The sequence below is a fragment of the Carcharhinus amblyrhynchos genome, chromosome 1 (genome assembly GCF_965287045.1).
Source record: "Carcharhinus amblyrhynchos chromosome 1, sCarAmb.v2.hapA, whole genome shotgun sequence".
Classification (NCBI taxonomy): Eukaryota; Metazoa; Chordata; class Chondrichthyes; order Carcharhiniformes; family Carcharhinidae; genus Carcharhinus; species Carcharhinus amblyrhynchos.
The window spans coordinates 122,457,330-122,478,039 of NC_137324.1; the positions used below are offsets into that span (position 1 = coordinate 122,457,330).

A 20,710-nucleotide genomic window follows, 5' to 3' on the forward strand; every position below is an offset into this window, starting at 1 on the left:
ACATCAAGACAGTCACACTATCGATGACAATTTCATCATGGCCTAGTTTTTGTCTGGTGTAATTGAGAATAAAGTACAAGATAGTTTTGAAAACCAGAAGGATACATGTTTTGCTTGTAAGAAACATGTTATATGAAGAGGTCATTCACCTTTCTTCAGGTACCACGCCCTAAGAGGGCATTGACAATCATGGACTTCCATTGGATTGGTCCATTATTATGCTTGTCAATGTACTATAGTGACATCTTCCTCATTATGGCTGATCAGGAAACTCTCTGCTTTTTGTTACTTGTTATCAGGCATGTTGGAAAGATTTTCAGGCTGATATTCAACCTGTTTGGCCATGATACAAGACACCTTCTATGGCCATTAAGTTATGAGATGAGACTTGAACCGAGAGCTTCTGATTTAGAAATAGAGATGCTCTACTGCACCACAAGAGTTTCCTGTGCAAAGATCATTGCAGAGTATGAAAGAACATTTCTCTAGGTCCAAATGGAATTTTACATCAGATGATTAATATGTCTTACTAGGTAATCTGGCACTCACTCGACAAGTTCAAATATTCACTGCAAGGAAAAATCAGCCAATTTTCTTTTTTGATTTGATATATTACTCATTTCCTATTTCTGGTGTCCACCTCTTTCTCTGAGAAAAAGATCTAAGAAGATCTTTTCAACCCACAATGGTCTGGATTGCTAGTATATTTATATTTAAGTTCTTGCATTGATGAAAAATTATCAAGTTTCTTCCTTTATTTTCCTGCAACACCGAGGGAAATTCATGTCAATTCCATTGATTTCCATTAATTTCGGGGAGGGGGAGGCTGTGTGCGGGGGAATATACCAACCGACTCAAGAGCAGCTTCTTCCCTGCTTTTGAATGGACCTACCTGACATCAAATTCTCTACACCCTAGCTTTCCTTTCCTTCTCTCTGAATGATATGCTTTTGTCTGTATAGTGTGCAAGGAACAATACTTTTCACTGTATGGTTTCACATGTGACAATAATAAATCAAAATAATAAATCAAATCAAATCAGGAATTTGTAGTAGGAATGATAGTGAAACTGTCAGTGTTCCCCATCCTTAATCCACTGAAACAGACAGCAATATCAGGAGTCTGCATGTGGGCAGGATAACCCAGAAATCCAGAAGTTGCCACCAGAGATTCTACATTTCACCCCTAGACAGTAATACTGAAAACCAATGGGACTGACAAGAACTTCCATTCAGATGCTGTTAGTGCCACTGCAAACACCCTTGAAAGAGTAACACCTTATTGAAGGAGATTGGTTTTAAATGAACACCTTACTTCATCACTCAATGCTAAACAGTCTCACCGGCCTTGTAAATCTAATCTTATACTTGTGAAATATCAAATTTGCCAATAACGATAAAATGTTCCACATGAAAAGTTAAGTGATCTTTTATTACAGTTTGTTTATTAGCTTCTATCCTAATCTAGTTTTCTGTACTATCTGAAAATTTAAAGTGAAGGATAATCAGTGCTTTAAAGCCCCAGGTTTGTTGTGTGTGAATATTTCACTCTGAATGACTGCTTCTCCTTTGTGCTAATGTCACTGCTGCTGTATACCAAGAGGTCCCCTTGGCTTGACCACCGGATTTAAACTGCTGTCAGGAAATGGGGTAAACAGCCCACAGAGATCATGAGATCTTTATTGAAAGAGTTAATAACTACACAAGTTCAAAAATCACATAAGTTGCAAGTTGTGTCTCAGTCACACAGGGAAAGCTATTTGAAAACAAAAGGTCTCGATTAAAGTAAACCCAGGTAAGAGTCAAGGACCAGTCAGAAAGCAAGTGCGTTCACTGATGGGGCTGATATGAATTTTTTCTTGTTGTAGTTAAAATTATTGTTCCCCTGAAATAGCCAGACAAAGTCATGGAATGGGGTAAGATGATGTGCAGCTACAATTTTGCCCAGTAGAATAAGTAACAATGGAAAGGGAGATTGGTATATAATTGGTCAGAGATATAACTATATAGCTTGTTGATATAGCATGCACAAGTTATAAATGGACAACCATACCCTTATGTATACATGATATAACCTTAAGTAATAACTGTGAGTGGATAGATAACTCCTATGCTTTGATTGGTATGTGCTAAATACTTGTAATCAAATTTTAAACTATAATTGCTGGTGTATTTCTGAATTTGACACAGTGGCTAGTCTTACAGAATTGGTCAGGATCCTGTAGCTGCAGTAATAAATCATCTTACCCCATTCCATGACATTGTCTGGCTATTTGAGGGGAACATTAATTTTAACTACAACAAGAAAAATATCATATCAGCCCCATAACATTTATGGAACTCTCTAAACGAGGTAATCAGTGAATGCATTTGCTTCTCTGCTGACTGCCACATCAAGCCATCTAGTCAGTTCACACTGAGTGGAATAAACCTATTAACAGTTAAGTATAGTTGGTAAAATATTGCTTGGTGTTATTGATTAGTGTCCCCGATTTTAAGAATCCCAAATCAAATAATAGATGTTGATACTTACAAAACACACCACATGAAATTATAACATTGCCTGGTATGGAGGGTATTAGCTATGAGGTAAAATTAATAAACTGGGATTGTTCTCCCCGGAATGACGGAAGCTGAGGGGTGACCTGACAGAAGTTTATAAAATTATGAGAGGTGTAGATAGGATGAACAGTTGGAAGAATTTTCTCAGGCCAGAAATGACAATTACAAGGTGGCACAAGTTCAAGATAAGGGGGAGTGATTCAGTGGAGATGTGCGGGGCAAGTTTTTTATACAAAGGGTGGTGGGGGCCTGGAATGCAGATATGTTAGCGATTTTTAAGACTTATCTGGATAGACACATGAACAGACAGGAAATAGAGGGATTCAGGCAGTTGGCCTAGATAGGACAATGTGCCAATTACAGGCTTGGAGGGCCAAAGGGCCTCTTCCTGTGCTGTACTTTTATTTGTTCTTGGTTATAACTTAACTGCTGGTTTGGTGGCAGTTTTGACACAAGTGATATGCAAAGTGGTTCAGTTTCTAGACAGTCAGTGTGAAGAAACAAGGTGCAAAAGTAAAGGAAAAATGAACAGATAGGAAACCCAATATGGATAACTGAAACAAGGGTCAAGATTTTTCAAACAGGGCAGTGGGGTTGGGGGGGGTGGTGGGAGGAGCAGGGAGAGGTCCTGAAAGCACAAATGGAGTGACTTCACTTCAGCAATTAGCAGAAACCAGATAATAATTTACTAATGGTATCCAATTAGGTGGCTGTTTTTGGGACTGTTAAGGACAAAGGCCTTCACCGAAAAGCTGCTGGCCCAGTTATATAACTGGCTACCCAATGGCCTCAAGATCACCACTGCTAACAGTGGCCTTTGCTGCAGCTGTACCTGGAAGAAGAAGACAGATGGATGGACAGCAATCTCAAAGTAAGACTTTGAAGGGGTGCTAGGACTATTCAGGCAGGCTCTGATGAGTTGGAGTGCGTATGTTTCTGAGGGCATGCAGGACTCATTGTTGCTAAGAGGCCTCTTTATTGGCCAAAAGAGAGCCCCCACCCCCACCTCCCCCCACCCTACCTGTCAGGAATTCGCTAAGGTTTAAGTTTCCTCAGCGGTGGAGGGTCTCTCTCCTCCACCACTGGTGAAGTGTCAACCAAGGTGAGCAAAGGTCCTTAATCAATCATTAGGTGGCTCAATTCAGCTCAGAGCTGACCCTCTTTCCCACCACTGACTGGTGACAGTCAGGTATTGAGTGGCATGCTTGACCCCTTCCTAGCCTATGTCCAAAGGTCCTGTAAAATTCCATCCAAGGTTTTCAGACAAGTTACAAAGCATACTATTTCATTTAAAGGCTGATGCGACACATGCTAATTACAAGAAACATGGCCCTGTTTCTATTCCAAGGATTCATTCCATTGGATTAGCATTGTAATATGTCTGGACAAAATGGATGCAGGTTTGAGAATTAAGATGATCTACTGCTGTTTCAGGTTAGCTTAGTAACCCTGCAGCAAACAGCTCAACTCTGTATCTGGCTCTCTGCTAACTCGAGTTATTGATAGATGGGTGTGCCAGGTATGGCATTGTGGTGGCATCTCAGTCAACTGCAACATAATTAGACTACATAGGCCCTTGATCTTTTTGGCTTGCCCTTTTCCAAATAATAGTATATTGGGGATGATGATTTATGATTGGGGTATTTCTGGACAGATGTTCATTATATAGTCAAGTTTTCATATATCGTATTTGAGTCATTAGGCCTGCCATCACAATGGAGCATTGGCATTCCATGCGTATTAATTCTCTGGTCAAGAATGTTATTCATACCCCTCTGAGAGTGGGTGTGCACAAATCACCTCACTGGCAAGCTGACATGTCAGACATCCTTCAATTACTCCCTATCCCACCTCTCTCTCCTCAGAAACATTCAGCTATAGAAGGTGTCCATCGGAGAATTAATAGTGTTAGCAATGCAGTACTCAAAAATCTAAGCAGCAACAGGACAACTCAGGAGCTAATAGGGATAGACAATAAAAATTGGCCGAGCCAGCGATGCCCATGTCCCATGAATGAATAAAAAGCAACAACTGTCCCAAAGTTCCTGATAGCTGTCTGGCATCAGAAGCTAACAAAAATCACAAATAAATGCTGTAGGAATGCCCTTGTAATTTATTAATGAATCTAACTGACAGTGTCCCAATTTCCTTCTGTGCATAGTTAATTCCTTAGCAAATTGGTCTATACAGTTTACAGTTTATTAACACTGCAATTAAGTTACTGTGAAAACCCCCCGGATGTTAGCAGGTCAAGATCATTCCATATGCTTCCTGTTGGAATATCAGGAAATTGTGAGCTCAGTGAAAAGACATCATCCTAACTTCATTTAAGGCTGTTTCTAGCCTGGAGGGTGATGTACAGTGGCGGTTCCCAATGTTCAGTACCAGGGCCCTGTGATTTTGATGTACAATAATGACCAGGATTTGGGGTAAAAGGATTTGCTGGCTGATAAACAACCACATTGTGAATGCATCTACCATGGCCGTCAAGTTTTGAAGTAGGACTTGAACCCCAAGCTTCTAGCCAAGAGGTAGAGATGCTACCATTGTGCCAAGACCTTCCTATATTTGAACTTGCAAAGGTATTTGACAGAGTATCATATATCATAGGCTTGCAAGCAATATTGAAGCACACGGTCTAAAAGGGACAATAGCAGCAAGGATACAAAATGGAATGGAAAATAGATTTGCAATGAATGGCATATATCGGAGTTCCCCAAGTTTGAGTAATAGTTGGTTTTGACATATATTTATATCTAGGGATACAAGGTGCAATTTTGAAATTTTCAAATGGCACAAAATTTGGAAGTGTAGTAAACAATGATGAATATAGTAATAAATTTCAAGAGGAACGGACACTGGTGGAATGGGCAAGCACATGGTTAATAAAATTCAACGCAGAAAAGAGCAAGGCTTTATATAAGAATAAGGAGAGGCAATACAAGCTAAATGGTACAATTTTAAAGGGAGTATAAAAACAGAGAGACCCAAGACTGTTTGAACAGGAAGCTTTGGAGGTGACAGAAAGGTTAACAATGCAGTTAATAAAATTAATGTGGAATTCCAAGTTTTATGAATACTTACAGAGCACCAAAGCTAGGAAGTTATGCAAAGTCTGTATAAAACATGGTGGAATAGTGGCCGGAATTCTCCCGCTCACCACAGAACTGTAGCGGGTGGGGGGTGGACCATGAAAAGGCCCATATCCCTCCAGTGGGATTCTTTGAGGCGAGCACGGCCAGAGAATCCTGTTCGCATGTCGAACTCTGGGCACAACATTTTAGGAAGAATGTGAAGGTTTTGGATGGAGTAAGAAGGGATTTATCTGAATTCCAGGTTCCAGGAATTGTGGATTCCAGTTGGACAGAAACATTCGGATTATTCTTGTTTGAACAGAGTAAAAGGAGAATTGATAAGTGGTGTTTAAAAGCATGAATGATTTAATAGAAGTAAATAAAATGCTGATTCCTGTGGCTGAGAGGCTGATAACAAATGGTTTACAAGGTTTAAGGCGATTGACAAAAGAACCAGAGGTCCCATGTGGCAAAATGTTTTCACACAGATTGATAGGATTGGGAATGCATTGCCTTACAGGATGGTGGATACAGCTTCAAAAATAGCCTTCAGAAGGGAACTTGACAAAGATTTGAAGGAGGGAAGAAATAAAGAGAGATGGGAAAAGAATGGCAGAATGGGACTAACTGATTACTCACTGAGGAGCAGGCATAGAGTTGATCAGCTGAATGATCTCCTTCTGTGCTCCACTATTCTGTGGTTCTATGAAATATTATAATATTCTGAATGGGCGCTTTCTGCATCCATTTTATTCAATATCAGAACTTCAATTGGTATGCAAAGTGGGTTATATTCTGCTGTTACATTTCTTGTCCAATTTTCCTTTCAAGTCAGTGAACCCCTGGGGTAAATCTGATTGGAAAACATGCCTTTATATAACTTATTTATAACTTTGGCACAACATTAGCAGTCATTGTTCAGATACCACAAAAGTAGCTCCTGCAGGAAACTGTTCCGTTTGTTCCAGAAAGTATGTTTTCCTGAAATTGGGGTTGAGATGTATGGTTGGACAGAGTGGAGTAAACTTTCACTCTGGCGGCCACAGGCAGGACCCAGGCCATGCAAAAGTCCATTGGCCTCGGGTGGGACTTTCTGGCATTGGACAAGCGCGGCTGGAAATTCTCACCCTTTGTGTCCAGCTGCATTACTGCACATAGTGCATTACTGCATGCACTTCCATGTCATGAAAGTGCTTGAGATTGGCACTGGGCATGTGAACTGGACAGTGTTTCATTCCTCAATACAGAAAGCTTCATTGGCATAACGTTAATAAGATTAATCTTTCAAAGGTATAGATACAATATTGCATTACTCATTGATATATGAATTTGGAAAATCCAAAAGTGAATAAAGTCCTTTTAGATTGTCAGGTAGGGGAAATCTGAGATGAATCATCAACTTTAGCTGTAGCACAGCTTTCACTTATCCTAGCAACAGTCTGCTCCAAAGAGAATCACTTGTACTGTGCACTGAGTTGAACTCCAGTGAAAGCCTTCTGAAGCAACGTCACAAGCTTCTTTGAATGGAAGACTAAAAATCTTGGAGGTGACTCAATAACATCTTTAGACTGCACCAGGAGATTATGCATTCGAAATCAGCAAAGAATTTGCGCCAGTTCACAATGCACGGTCCCTGAATGGTTCTGTGATTAATATTCTAATGTTTCAAAGCCTGAGACCATTAACAAATGCATCATGACATTTCTCAATTATGCTTGGCAATGAAGGCAGAATTGTTGTTTGAAGCTTCTGTGTTTTTCTTGTTTCTGCTTGCCAGCACGGCAGCGAATAAAGCCTACCCTCAGATATAATTTGCATATGAACAAAACTGAGAAAAAAAATGTTCCTGTAAATCTTGGATGAGGTGGATTTGGAAAATGTTGCTCCCTGAGCAAACAAGCAACACATCGAAAAGGGAGCTAAGCTGTTTTATATCAAAAAAAATCCTAGATTTGTCTGATTTCTCAGCTTCCTTCTAATTGTCTTTGCTTATTGCATTTAAATTGAACATTTGTGAAGATTGAATGATAACTTATAAATCATGCACAGCATATAATGTCAAAAATCTGTTGTGCAACTAGTTTTACAGTAGTATGTCTAACTGGATTGCAAACCTAATAGCTGAGTGAACACTGAAAGGGCCATTTGACAGCTTTATGCTAACTAACCATTCTGAGGCCTGAATGCGTGAGACTGCTCACAGTTTGCTGCTACTGGTAGGGAACTTTGCTCTGTAGTTCCTGTCCAGCTCCCTTTTCAGTCCTCTACTGCAGTGTGACCACTTGTTTTTATAATTAACGTGCAACCAATTCATTATTGCCCCAGTTAAAATGCATTATTCATTTTAAATGCAATTTTTACAATGTTCCTTTGGAAACTGAACAATCTCAGAATCCTCAATGACAATTTATACACCATGGTGGAAGTAAATTGAAGTGGGGTCTTGAACTTTGCAGTAGGGACCAGGCAGAGATAGTTCCAGATAAATGTATCCATATATAAAATCAACAGATCCCAGTGTCCTGCATTGGGTCACCAGTAAATTTGAATTAAGATGAATTCAAAGTGTTTCAAAATGTCTTTGAAGCATTGATGGGGACATTTTTTGGAGCTGCTCTTCTCTTGGCATTGCAACTTCAGAAATGCAGAAGAAACGTCAGTGAATTTCCCAGCATCTGAAGTTTGGAAGCAATGCTAATACACAACCAGTTTAATAAATTCAGAATGAAAATCAAGATGGGAAAAATGCCTCTTTCAAGCAAAAGGAATTCTCTTGAAGAAAATGCCTCGATAATGCTCTTCCACTTTGAGTGCTTGTAAATTATGCGGTAGAATGCAGCTCATACCAGAGAAGTAACAAATTGCTCTTGTCATGCCTGTAGCGATTGATTGAGATAAGCTCACTTTATGAGTCATATCAACTCTTTCTAATTCAGTTGAATCTCTGTTACTTGGGCAACATGCCATTTTGTGGTTTAATATTCCATTGAAATATTATTTTCTATAGGGAAATGAAAGATTGTCATAATGAGATATATTGGATTGTGCTTTCGTCAATTTCACAAATGCTGCTTCTAATTTCAATTCTCTTCCCGCATCTAGTAGTGCCCTAAGGCAGACTTATGTCTGTTCCCTCAGCTAGTAATTCCTGGATCAGGTTGCTAGTCTGTAGTCAGAGGCTTATAACTTGAGGGGCACCATCCACAACAAGTATGGCTGACCAAGTGTCTCTCCTGCTCTTACCGCCAAATACTGGGGTCTTTAGAACGATTTGCAGGTTGTTTGGCCACATGATGAACGGACCCTCCTTGGCAATCAAGCCTTGGGGTGGGATTTGAACCTGGAGCTTCTGGTTTAGAGGCAGGGATGCTACCCACTGCACGACAAGACTGCCACAAGTGCTGTGTTCATGCCGTTAAATTCTACCAAAGTCAATTTCCAAAGGAATTTGCCTACTTGTCCGCCAAAACCTCGGCAGAAGAGCTGCCATAATCCTGGAAAATCGGCAATTTTTATTTGTGTGTGCATATTATACAAAAAGCTACATAATTTGCTTCATTACAATTTAGTTCATGGTATGGCATAAAAAGACTTGCATTTATATAGCACCGTTCAGGACATCCCAAAGTACATTACAGCCAATGTACTTTTTAACTTACAGTTGCCTTTGTAATATAGGAAATGTGGGCATCAAATCTGCTCAAAGCAGCATCCAGCAAGCAACAATAAAATAATGACCAACTAATCTGTTTTAGTGATGTTGATTGAGGGCTATATGTTGTCCAGGTCACTGAGAGAACCTCATGGGATCTTTTGTATCCAGCTGAGAGGGCAGTTATGTGTCTCATCTGAAAGATACTACTCCAACAATGCGGCATGCCTTGGTAATGCACTGGAGTGTTAACCAAGATATTGCAGGGTTCCTATTATGTTGCTGACTTAGATGAGGCAAATATGTTCATGAGAAAATGACTCACTGTGATATATCCGAACCTGCATTTACAGAAGCCAAAAGCTATACATGGGTATGCCAGCTGGGACTTATCTTTCTAAACAGGCTTCATTGAGCTACATAATATACATCAGGTTGATTGGCAGACAGTTGTTGGAACAGAAATAACTGTAAAAGTTATCAAGGCTTTATGCTACAAGATTTATGCTTTATGCTACCAGATCCTCCCAAGCCACCATAGAGATTCCTGCTTGATCAGCTTATATACAGTGCTGGGTTCCTTGGAAGGATTTGCAGGTTGGTACTCAAGCAGTCTGACCATGTTATGAACAGACCTTCCTTGGCCTCAAGTCCTGAGGTGGACTTGATCCTGGAGCTTCTGACGCAGAGGCAGGGATGCTACCCACTGTGCCATCAGACCAGCACAATTGCTGCATTGTTGCTGTTAAATTCTACCAGAGTGAATTTCCAAAGGGTGTAATGTTTGAAATGGGCGTAGAAGGAAATTATCACCCAGGTGGGGCACAGGACTTCACCTGATGATAGGATTCTTATCAGTACAGAACACTCAGTTATCAAGACTCATCATATTAAACAGACTAAATAGCATCCACCTTGACTCAGGGGATGGAAGTCTTAGATTCAAGTCAGAAGATCATAGGATCAAGATTCTCTCCCGAGGCAGAGGAAAATCCAGAGTTTAGTAACTGGTCAGTTGAAAACACAGTCGTCAATGGAAAGTGAAGGAAATCACCCCAGCATTGGGAATTGAGCACAAGAGGTAGAAATTGGAGGAACATAGACTTCCTGGAGGATTGTAAGGCTGGAGCATGTTTTGGAGATCGGCAGAATGAGGACATTGAGGGATGTGAACGGAAGTATGTGAACACTGAATTGGAAAAATGTGACACCAGGGGAGAATTCTCCTGCTCTTCTTTGAAATAGTGACATGGCATGTTTTATGCAGTGCTGTTCCTTGTCTACACCCAGTCATTAAACTAAATGGGTCATTTTACATTTAACAATAAAAATTCCATTATAAGTCAATAATTAATAGACAAAATACCAAATACCTGCCTACAAGTTCCTGAAAATTTCCATAACTTTTCATAAAGCTTTTTGAAGTATTGAACTTTAGAATCAATTTATAATATATAAACTAAAGCATTTTTTATATTGAACATAAAGTCAGGTTCAATGTTTCTTAGAACCTAATCTTGCAACATGTTAGAATTTTTAATTCTTTCATTATGAATTTTATTCATGTTAAATTAAAAATATCAGAAGAAGAATTTTTCAGATTATTAAGATGTAAAATCATTACTTTATGTGTTCTAAAATGTTTAAGTCAAAAGTGAACTTACCAACACATGTGAAATTACCATCAGTTAAGCGGTAACCATCCAAACATCTCCACTTCACAGAGGCAGAGAGATTTGTCAAAACAGCACTGAAGACTACAATCAAAAGTGGTAATGGTAGCATAATCTCTACTCTTCTTGGGTAAGTCCAGTGATTAATTTAGTGGTTTTTAAGCATATCTTCAAGGTGAAAGTGTAAAGGATGTCTCCTGAAAGATTCTAAATGGTCTGTTGCATTTTCTCTCGATTCCGATGTCTTCTTTTCTGCATTTTGGACTTTTGTACTTGCAGAGTGCAGCTCCCTCGGAATGCCTTGCAGGATTTTGTAGCTTTTTGGAAGTAAAGTATGAAATGCCTGACACCCTTGTGACAGATTTGACACGTTTTAAAAATTCCAGATCAGTTGATAATTACAAAATTTCCCGCAAGCGTTAAGCTTTCAGATTAATTCAAAGCACAATAATGCAGTGTTGGCCTCCACTCTCTTTTTAGTGCAACATTTTCTTTGCTGAATGAGGTGTTCTGCTTTTGCCAACTTGTTTGCATATATTTATAAGGGCTCCCCTCCTCCACTAACCCATAGCAGCACGAGAGTTCTATTCATCCCACCCCTTTCTGTTTTTTTAAACCAGTTGAGTTAGACTTTATTCAAATGTACATGTGGGCAAACTAATACCAAAGAGAAGTCAGCCAAAGAATAGAGATCCATAACTCATAATTTCCCTGTCAGTACAAGTCTGTAGCTTGCCTGCTGAATGTGAACTATCATATTTTTGTTTGTATCAATCAGAACATACATAAATGTCAGCTTTTCTGAAGGATGGCAGAGACAATCACAGTTCACCGCTCTTTTTTAGAACAGCATTAAAAAATCATTTTTTATGCAATAATTTAAGCCATACATTATGTTCTGAATGCAGATTAAATAATTTTGTTCAATTGAATGGATTTTACTGGTAAGCATGATTCTTGATAGCTTACTCTGAGTTAAGTGGCTTTTTATTGACTATTTCTGATCAAATCAGCAACTTGAATGGGAAATTAAATCCTTTTTGAGCTTTTGTAAGTAACACAGCAAGTCTCAACCCCAACACACACACGAACACAAACATGCACACACATAAACACACACATAAACACGCACGCACACACACATGCAAATACACACATAAACATGGACACACACAAACACACACATGGACAGACACACACATGCACACACATCCACATACATGCATGCACACACATGATGTGGGTATGCCGGCGTTGGACTGGCGTAAACACAGTAAAAAGTCTGACAACACCAGGTTTTAGTCCAACCTATTTATTTGATAATATACTTATTATGTATTATCAAATAAATAGGTTGGACTAAAACCTGGTGTTGTCAGACTTTTTACTGCACACACATGCACAGACACACACACACACATACATACACACACCCTCAGCCTGTAATCCCTGGAAACTCAGAACAGTTATCTGTTAATGAATTAACATGGAATTAATCATTATGCAACAGTTGATATCTATGATTTCAATTCACTTATCTAGTATATACATTCATTTTATTAAAAAATTATAAAAGCCGTGCTACTGATATCCACAGGATCAGCTCTTTGTGCACAGTTTAAACAAATGGCACATTCATAGTTCTTGTCTCAGAAAAACTGGCCATGTTTATGAGGCATTACATTGTTGAGTGCCAGATTTATAGGAATGCTATCAAGTGTGTGACCCTGGATATTCTGGAGGCAAGCGTGACAGGGTGGGTTAGGAATCTGATAATAACCTTATTTAAAGTATTTCTAAGGTATGCGAATATATCAATGTTCCAGATTATAATATCTTTCAAAGTTTAGGCCTCAAATGGGTAAATGGATTATGTGGTGCAGTGCTGAGCTGCACTGACTAGGAAGGTCTTCGGTTTGATCTCTGGTTGTATTGTGTTAGCTGACCTGAGCCTCAGTAGCTTGGGAGTATACGATCGAAAAGTGTAAAGAAATCTTCCAAGGTTATTTCTGCCAATTACTATTCAACAATCCCATCTGATGTGTTAGATATGGATAATAAAAGAGGGCAAGATCAGATGATCCATGATACACTCAACAGTCAATAGCCTTTCCAATGGTCCTGTCCATATGAAGGTTCATCACTAAAGCAGCTTCTGGATTGTTAGCTATAAATTGGGGCTTTGAACACTGAGGTAAACATGTTGAATATTCTAAATGAAACCATGAAACTCAATGTTAGACTGAGACTGGGAATTTCAAAACAACATATGATTCAGTACCTGATTCACAGCTCTTAACAATGATAGGATTCCAAAGCACATGCCTAAAAGTTATGTACAATTTGCACCAAAGAAAACAGGCCCTTCAAACCAACTGGTCTATGCCAGTGTTTGTAACCCCAAACCCCACCACCAACTCTAATTATCAGTTCCATTTCAACCCCTCACACCCCTATTTCCTTTTCTCTCATGTATGAATCAAGACCTCCCTTGAGTGTATCAATCTTGTCTTCTTCAAGCACTGTGATCTGACGATGAATTCCACATTCTCAGTTTGATGCCTACTTTACATTTACTGTTGTTCATCTGACCTCACCCCACAGCAGAAACAATGGGTGGGATTTTCTGGCCCTGCCCTCAGCAGATGGCATGGAGGGTGGGAGGAGAAAATATCGTGACATCAGAAAAATCTGTTTACTCCCATCATAAAAGTAGTTTGGGATCATCCGCTCTAGCCGGCTGTGTTTCTCATTGCAGCATGTTGGGAACATCATTTAAATATATTTGCATCTCATGAGAATTGCTGCTTGTCGGAAAGATTACCACACACTGGATCAAGAGGGCACGTTAGTGTCTGATTAGACTGATGTGTTTCACAACAGTATAAGCTGATCAAGGGTTATGGAGAGAAGACAGGAGACTGGGGATGAGAACCATATCAGCCATGATTGAATGGCGGAGCAGACTTGATGGGCCGAATGGCCTAATTCTGCTCCTATATCTTATACTCTTATATAAGTGATGTGCAACTGGTGATCTGCATTTTTTTCATGATTTTGAGGTTTGTGCACCTATCTTTCATGGCATAGACTCGTGGCAACTTAGACTCAGCACCAACTTTCAGAGGAAGCATCACATCACTTCCAGGGGATTATCAGAGGCAAGTCTCTACCTACCAGATCAGTAGTATTGCAAGCGTGGGAAAGGGGGTGTAAACTGATCTGAGACATGGGAAGGGGCTGTAGGGAAAGGCCACCACTGAGGGGTGAGGGTGAGGAATGTCAAGGTCAGATGCATAACTGGGGGACTGGGATAATGGTGAAGCATCCTTCATGCCAGGATGGGGAGAGGAGTCAGATACAGAAGGACATAAGCAACTTTGGGCCAGAATGGGAAGATCACTGAGTGACCCTCCAATGTTGATCTTGCAAAACCATTCCCGCCACTGCTCAGGAAGGGGGGAAGGCATGCCCAGGATGTTGTACACATGATATTGTCATAACATCATGCACATTGGTTCAAGGGATTTCTGGTGTCCATAGATGGCACACTAAGTCAGGGGGAGTTAGTGGGAGGGCATCTGGAGTCTTTAAATGGGGAAGATTGTGGGAGAATTCAAGGGTGTCAAGGGGGTGGGGGGGAGGGTGGGTCATATGTCAGATTGTGCAGATGGGGGGGACAGGTACACACACAGCATGGATCCATCTACCACAGCATGCTCCATGGGTGGCAAACAGATGAGCTTGTCTGGCAGTAAAACCTCAACATCACCAGCTTCCATCCTGCAACAACAGCACAGTACAAAGTCAAACTGAGGAGAAGCCCTGCTGATGAGGACTCTGTGGGCCGACTGGAGGCCATGCGCATGCACTGAATGTAAGGGGTGGTGGATCATTAAAGCAGCACTCAACTGATCTGTGATTTTCCAAATGTGGAGAGAGGCACCACAGAAGTAACATGTTAGAAGCCTTTCAATGACAATGCAGGGAACCAGGAGACTGAAGCTACAATGTGCTTTCATACAAGACTAATCTCGCAAAGTGGCACAATTTCATCTCCTTGTATTAACCCTTTACACACAGCATGGCAATTCCTCAGAACAACAATGAACTCCAGAGCAACTGGACAAGTTTCAGATGTGTGTTGCAATCATGACAAAAGAGATGCCTCAGGTCATCTTCAAATGATATCAGTTCCTGACCAAACATTTTCCCTCATATCTATTCCAAAGAGTGTGGTATTAGAGTGCAGTGAATGAGAATCCAAGCAACCTTTCAGCATTCAGTCTTGTTAATTGCTGGAGAGGTGCACCTTGAAACAAATTCTGCACTGGTCTAGATTTTTGGAATGATTTATTTTTGACACTGGAACAAAGCCCATGAACCTGCATTCACTGCGAGTCATTGACAGAAATAGAACCTTTGCAGGCTGATGCTGACTCATTTCTGTTTCACATTGATGCTTCAGAGACGAGACAACCAGGAAGCTGGAGTCTGGATTTATTGCTGACTACATAATCACATATAGGTGAGAGAGAAGAAGGCAAAGATTGTGATGGAGACACCAGGCCTACCGAAGGGAGGAAAGAGTTAAACCTTCAGGACTAAGGGGTAGATGTCACCCCGCTTCGGAACACAGATGAAGAGACTCATTAAAAAACCATGCATCGGCACCTTGCGTGACCAAAAGTGTACAGAACTCGCATGTCTTATCAGCAGATGATCGAGGGACAATGGTGGGGGGGGGGGGGGGGGGGGGGGGGGCAGTGCGATTTTACCATCGCACTGCATCTGTTTTCTGGCATGACCTGGTTTAAAGTGAATAGCGCAATTGGCGCCGATTTTCACGACTGGCGCCATTTTATGAACGCTGGGTTTCGGGCGCAGTCAGCCTCTCACCAGAAATTGGTGAGAGGCAGGTTAATTTATTGAAATTTATTTAAAGAAGCATTCAGATGTGATTTGCGAGCCCATGCTCAATTGCTTGGGCTCGCCCCCTCTTTGACTTGCTGAGAAAGGTTCTCACCGGCGAGGAATGGACACTTTCCCCATGAACGGGAAGCCATCAACTTGGCTTCACCGGTGGAACCGAGGACATTGAGGCCCCCCAGGGAGGCTGAGGGCAAGGTTGAGTGCCCCTTGGGCAATGCCAGACTGGCAGTTCTACCCTGGGACCTGGGCAATGCCCAGCAGGCAGTGCCAGGGGCCAGGGCTAATGGGGAGGGGTCAGTGGGGGAGGGGCCAGTGGGTGCAGGGCTAATGGGGTAGGGGGCGCACTGCCACTCTTCAGTGACCCATGAGGGGAGGGAGGGAGAGGGAGCCCACTGCGACTCTACTATGGTTGGTGGGAGGGAGAGAGGGTCTGCTGCCTGCCACTCTGCAACAATGGATGGGGGGAGGGCATCAGGGCCACGATTAGTGGGGGTGGGCGATGAGGGGAGTTGACGGAGGTTGTATCTTGGCCTGTGGGCCCCCACGATTGCAGGATGGGGAGCTGCTTCAGGCTGCCCGAACTAGCAGGGGCCTGACAGTTCTCTCTTTGTCTGTCAGACCCCTGCTACTGCTAATACGCACGTGCAGCATCAGAGGCCTGCACATAGGCACTACCTCCCTCTGCAGGCTTTCAGGCCCATTAAGCCCCACCCACAGGCTTCTGCAGCAACAAACAGGATCACTCAGAATTTTGCAGGCACAGTGCGCACGGGCAGGGGCTTAAAAAAAGGCCCAAAAGATGGATCTGAAACTCTCCCAGTTTCAAGTCCGTAGACAAAAATTGGTAAAATACCGCCCAGTGTTGCCATTGGTTCTGCATATCCAGGAATCTGGTACTCAAATTTGCCACATTCTCCAGGAACTGGCACCATTGGGACTGGAGAGAATCCATTGCCATTGGCTGTGAAAGTAACCACTACACTGAATTCCAGGGATCCAATGGGGACATTTGTGGGGTCTCCCAAATGTGCCCTCACAAATGCATAATTGCTGCAGTCCCCTTCAAAGGGGATTTGATGGTGATTTAACCTGAGGATCACCACACCTCAGACGAGGGGCAAGGTTGAGTTGGGGGTGCCTTCGTGAATAGCCTCGGCAGGTACAGAAGTTGAACCTGTGCTGTTGGCATCACTCTGCATCACTAACCAGCTGTCCAGCCTCTGAGCTAAACCGACCCCATGAGGTGATAAACTTTTTGCCAAGGCCCACAATTATGTCAATGGCAACAGAGATTAAGCAAGCCAGGATGCCAGACTAGTGGGCTTTGCAGTAATGTGCAAATTCTCACATTGCCTTTGATTGTACTGATGTGGCTATAAAAGCGCCTTGGCAACAGGAATTTTAGCATATAAGAATCATAGAAACCCTATAGTACAGAAAGAGACCATTCGGCCCATCAAGTCTGCACTAACCTCAATCCCACCCAGGCCCTAACCCCATATCCCTACATATTTTGCTCACTAATCCCTCTAACCTATACATCTCAGGACACTAAGGGTCAATTTAGCATGGCCAATGAACGTAACCCGCACATCTTTGGACTGTAGGAGGAAATGGGAGCACCCGGAGGAAACTCATGCAGACACAAGGAGAATGTGCCAATTCCACACAGACAGTGACCCAAGCTGGGAATCAAACCCAGGTCCCTGGAGCTGTGAGGCAGCAGTGCTAACCATGCCACCTATTCGCATATAAACTAGAAAGCTACCTCTTGCTCAAAGTACAGCTGTTCTTCAACCATAAGAAACTTATCATGTATGTTTACTCCAGAAACCGACACATCTCTCATATACCTTGGGTAGATCGGTGATCCTGGATATCTTCAAGGCACCACACAGAAACACGTTTGGCTCCTCACTGATAAGAGAAACCCCAAAAGATATGGCTGACAGATTCCTGCAGAGACAAATTACAATGATGCTTACACCACCACCTGAGCATTGGTGAAGCATAGCATAGGCAACTTGAAGATGCAATAGTGACGCTTGGACAGATCAGATGAAGACCCCAGTGCAGTCCCCAAAGGGTCTCATGGATCATTGTGGCTTGCTGCGTATGACACAATCTGGCACTGCAAAGTGAGGGAGGGCTCATCGGATTCTGACATGGAGTAACTGCGCACCTCTTTCGATGAGGAGGACATCAGAAGGAATGAGGGCAGTGAGTTCAAGGAAGCTGAGGCTGCAGGGAAGGAGGCCATAGCATGGGTCAGATGAGGCAGACATACATGTGAGATTCTTATAGTCAGGAGATTTCATGAGGAGGGTGACATGTTAGAGTTTAGAAGAATGAGGGGAGATCTCATTGAGACATATAAGATGATGAATGGGATGGATAGGATAGAGGTGGAGAGACTCTTCCTGCTCAGAAAGGACAGTAGGACTAGGGGGCACAGCCTCAAGATAAAGGGGGGGGCGGTTTAGAACGGAGTTGAGGAGGAACTTCTTCACTCAAAGGGTGGTGAATCTCTGGAATTCTCTGCCCGTTGAAGTGGTGGAGGCTGCCTCGCTAAATATTTTTAAGACGCGGGTTGATGGGTTTTTGATAAGCGAGGGGATTAAGGGTTATAGGGAGGGGGCGGGAATGTGGAACTGAGCCACGACAGATCAGCCATGATCTTATTGAATGGCGGGGCAGGCTCGAAGGGCTAGATGGCCTACTCCTGCTCCTATTTCTTATGTTCTTATGTTCTTATATGTTCTTATGTTATGGTGAGCAGCCTCTTGGACAAATTCCCTTCATCTTTGGCCAACATTAATACCAGCATTGCTATTCATCTCATATCAATCATGGACTCCAATATGAGAGTCAGTAGTTATGCATCAGAATCAAATTGTCCTGATTCTTTGAAGGATGATGAAGCCTGGGTAGTATGTGTCCTTCCTCAAGCATCTTTCTAGAATCCCATTCGCAATGGCCGGAGCCAGGATCTGTTCCAATATCCTCAGTGCGTAATTAGCCCTCAATCTGTCAAAGCTGCTCAAGGAGATCTGTCTTCAACAATAAGACAATACATTCTGTGAAATATTGATGGGGAGACTGATAGGGTTCAACAGGCCAAGGCAGCAAAGGATGTTCCCCAGATGTGCATCTAATCAAAGGTAACTCAACCCTCTTCTTCTACCTTCTTCTCTGTCACACTCACACCTGGCACTCAGTTAGGAAAGCAGGCTCACTTATACCCTCTTCTTATGATGTATGTGGACCACCTCTACATGATGACATTCAAATGCTTGTGTGTCAGCATTAAAATGCCTTCCCTTCAAGGCACATATTGTGCTTTTGTGGCCAGCCCTGCTTCTTGCAAACTCCAAAACTCTCAGACACCATGAAGCCCTGAATGTGATGAGTCACTGCTAATAAAGCTAGCCTTCAGCTTCTGTATATCTTGGCTCCTATCCCATTGCTCCATTCAATCTTGTCCAAAGTTATGATTTGTGCTTCCAATTCATGCTCAAAAGCCACCATTTGCAACTAACATCACACATCTTAGCTGGTGTTTTGGGGATGGGACACACAGCACGTCATCCCAACATTGTGACAAGAACCTTGTGGCCACAATGCAGACAGCTACAGGTTGAGAAGTGTTCAAAGTTGTATGTTTGAATGCAGAGCAATACTGTGTCTGAGAGGGGCAGAACTCCAGCACCTTGTGGTGGCAAGCTGCTCCCACTGATTGGTGTACACAGGGAAAATCAGAAATGTGGTTGGCAGACAGAAACAACATGAGCTCTGAGCATGAGCCCATAGCATGAAAATCTTGCCAGATAACACAGAGCACGTGGAATTGTGCAATAACTGACCCTTCCCCACATCTCTCCTTGGACACTACATGTCCACCTTTCAAGAAATGCAGATGAAATTGGAGAACACCTCTGCCTCAATCTTACACAAACAAAAATTAACATAACATGATTCTGCAAAGCATGTGAACGAGGTTTCTTCCACAAACACAGTAGCTGGGAGGGCACCGTGGTTGGCATGGACCAGTTGGGCCAAAGGGCCTGTTACCGTGCTGTATTTCTTATGACTCAAGGTTGAGGCATCACTGATGCTGAGAATGATCTGAAAAAGAGTCAGACATTGTGGTAATATGGAAGTGTACTACATAGACAAGGCATCCATGATAAGTGGAGGGAGGCATTATGCTATCATATCCGATCAACAGCAATGCAGCTTGTCATAAAAAGAAAGCAGGAGATGTGAAATGAGAGGAGTTCTATTTGTGTTTAAGATCATTATATACAACTGATGAACACCCTTTGTGCTCCTGAATCGTGTTAATATTCCTAACCCTACCACTAAATCTTGGCTCCTCCCCAACACCCACAGTGGAGGCAGCCTGCTGGCAGCTATACCCTTGTGTCTATATAGACTTTGGCAGACACTCACTAGAGAGCTGAGCCTGGAGGGACCCAACTTGCTCTTGAGTCTTGTTGTGCTGCAGGTGGACCCTCCTCGGCCTGTGGAGCTGGAGGCGATGAGGTGACAGGAAGATGTGGTTGGGACCAGCTGGAGTTACCTATATGTCCTGGTCCATCTCCGTATGGGTGTTTGAAGGTGCCTAGCTGACTCCTTGAGGAGAGGTGGCAGCTGAAGTGAGATCGAGACGCCCGTTCCCCTCTTGCACAGTCACATTTGGATGCCCCAATGGCTGCAGCAATGGAATGCAGTAAATGGCAGCCACCGGTTTGGACCTCCGTGCATTGGCATGCCACCGCTATCATCCCAAACTGAACCAGGGCAAACTCCTCCACC

At 42.4% G+C, this 20,710-nt stretch overlaps 1 protein-coding gene across 6 annotated transcripts in view; it reads right to left on the bottom strand.

Annotated features, from left to right (window-relative positions):
* The window catches only part of egf (epidermal growth factor), a 118,000-nt gene extending 106,617 nt beyond the window's left edge, over positions 1 to 11,383 (bottom strand). For all 6 annotated transcript variants that reach the window (XM_080191851.1, XM_080191838.1, XM_080191844.1 and 3 more), the window contains exon 1: positions 10,952 to 11,383. In XM_080191851.1, the coding sequence (XP_080047977.1) occupies positions 10,952 to 11,072 (121 nt within the window). In that variant the 5' untranslated portion in view covers positions 11,073 to 11,383. The remainder of the gene's footprint in view (positions 1 to 10,951) is intronic.
* Positions 11,384 to 20,710: the final 9,327 nt, after the last annotated feature.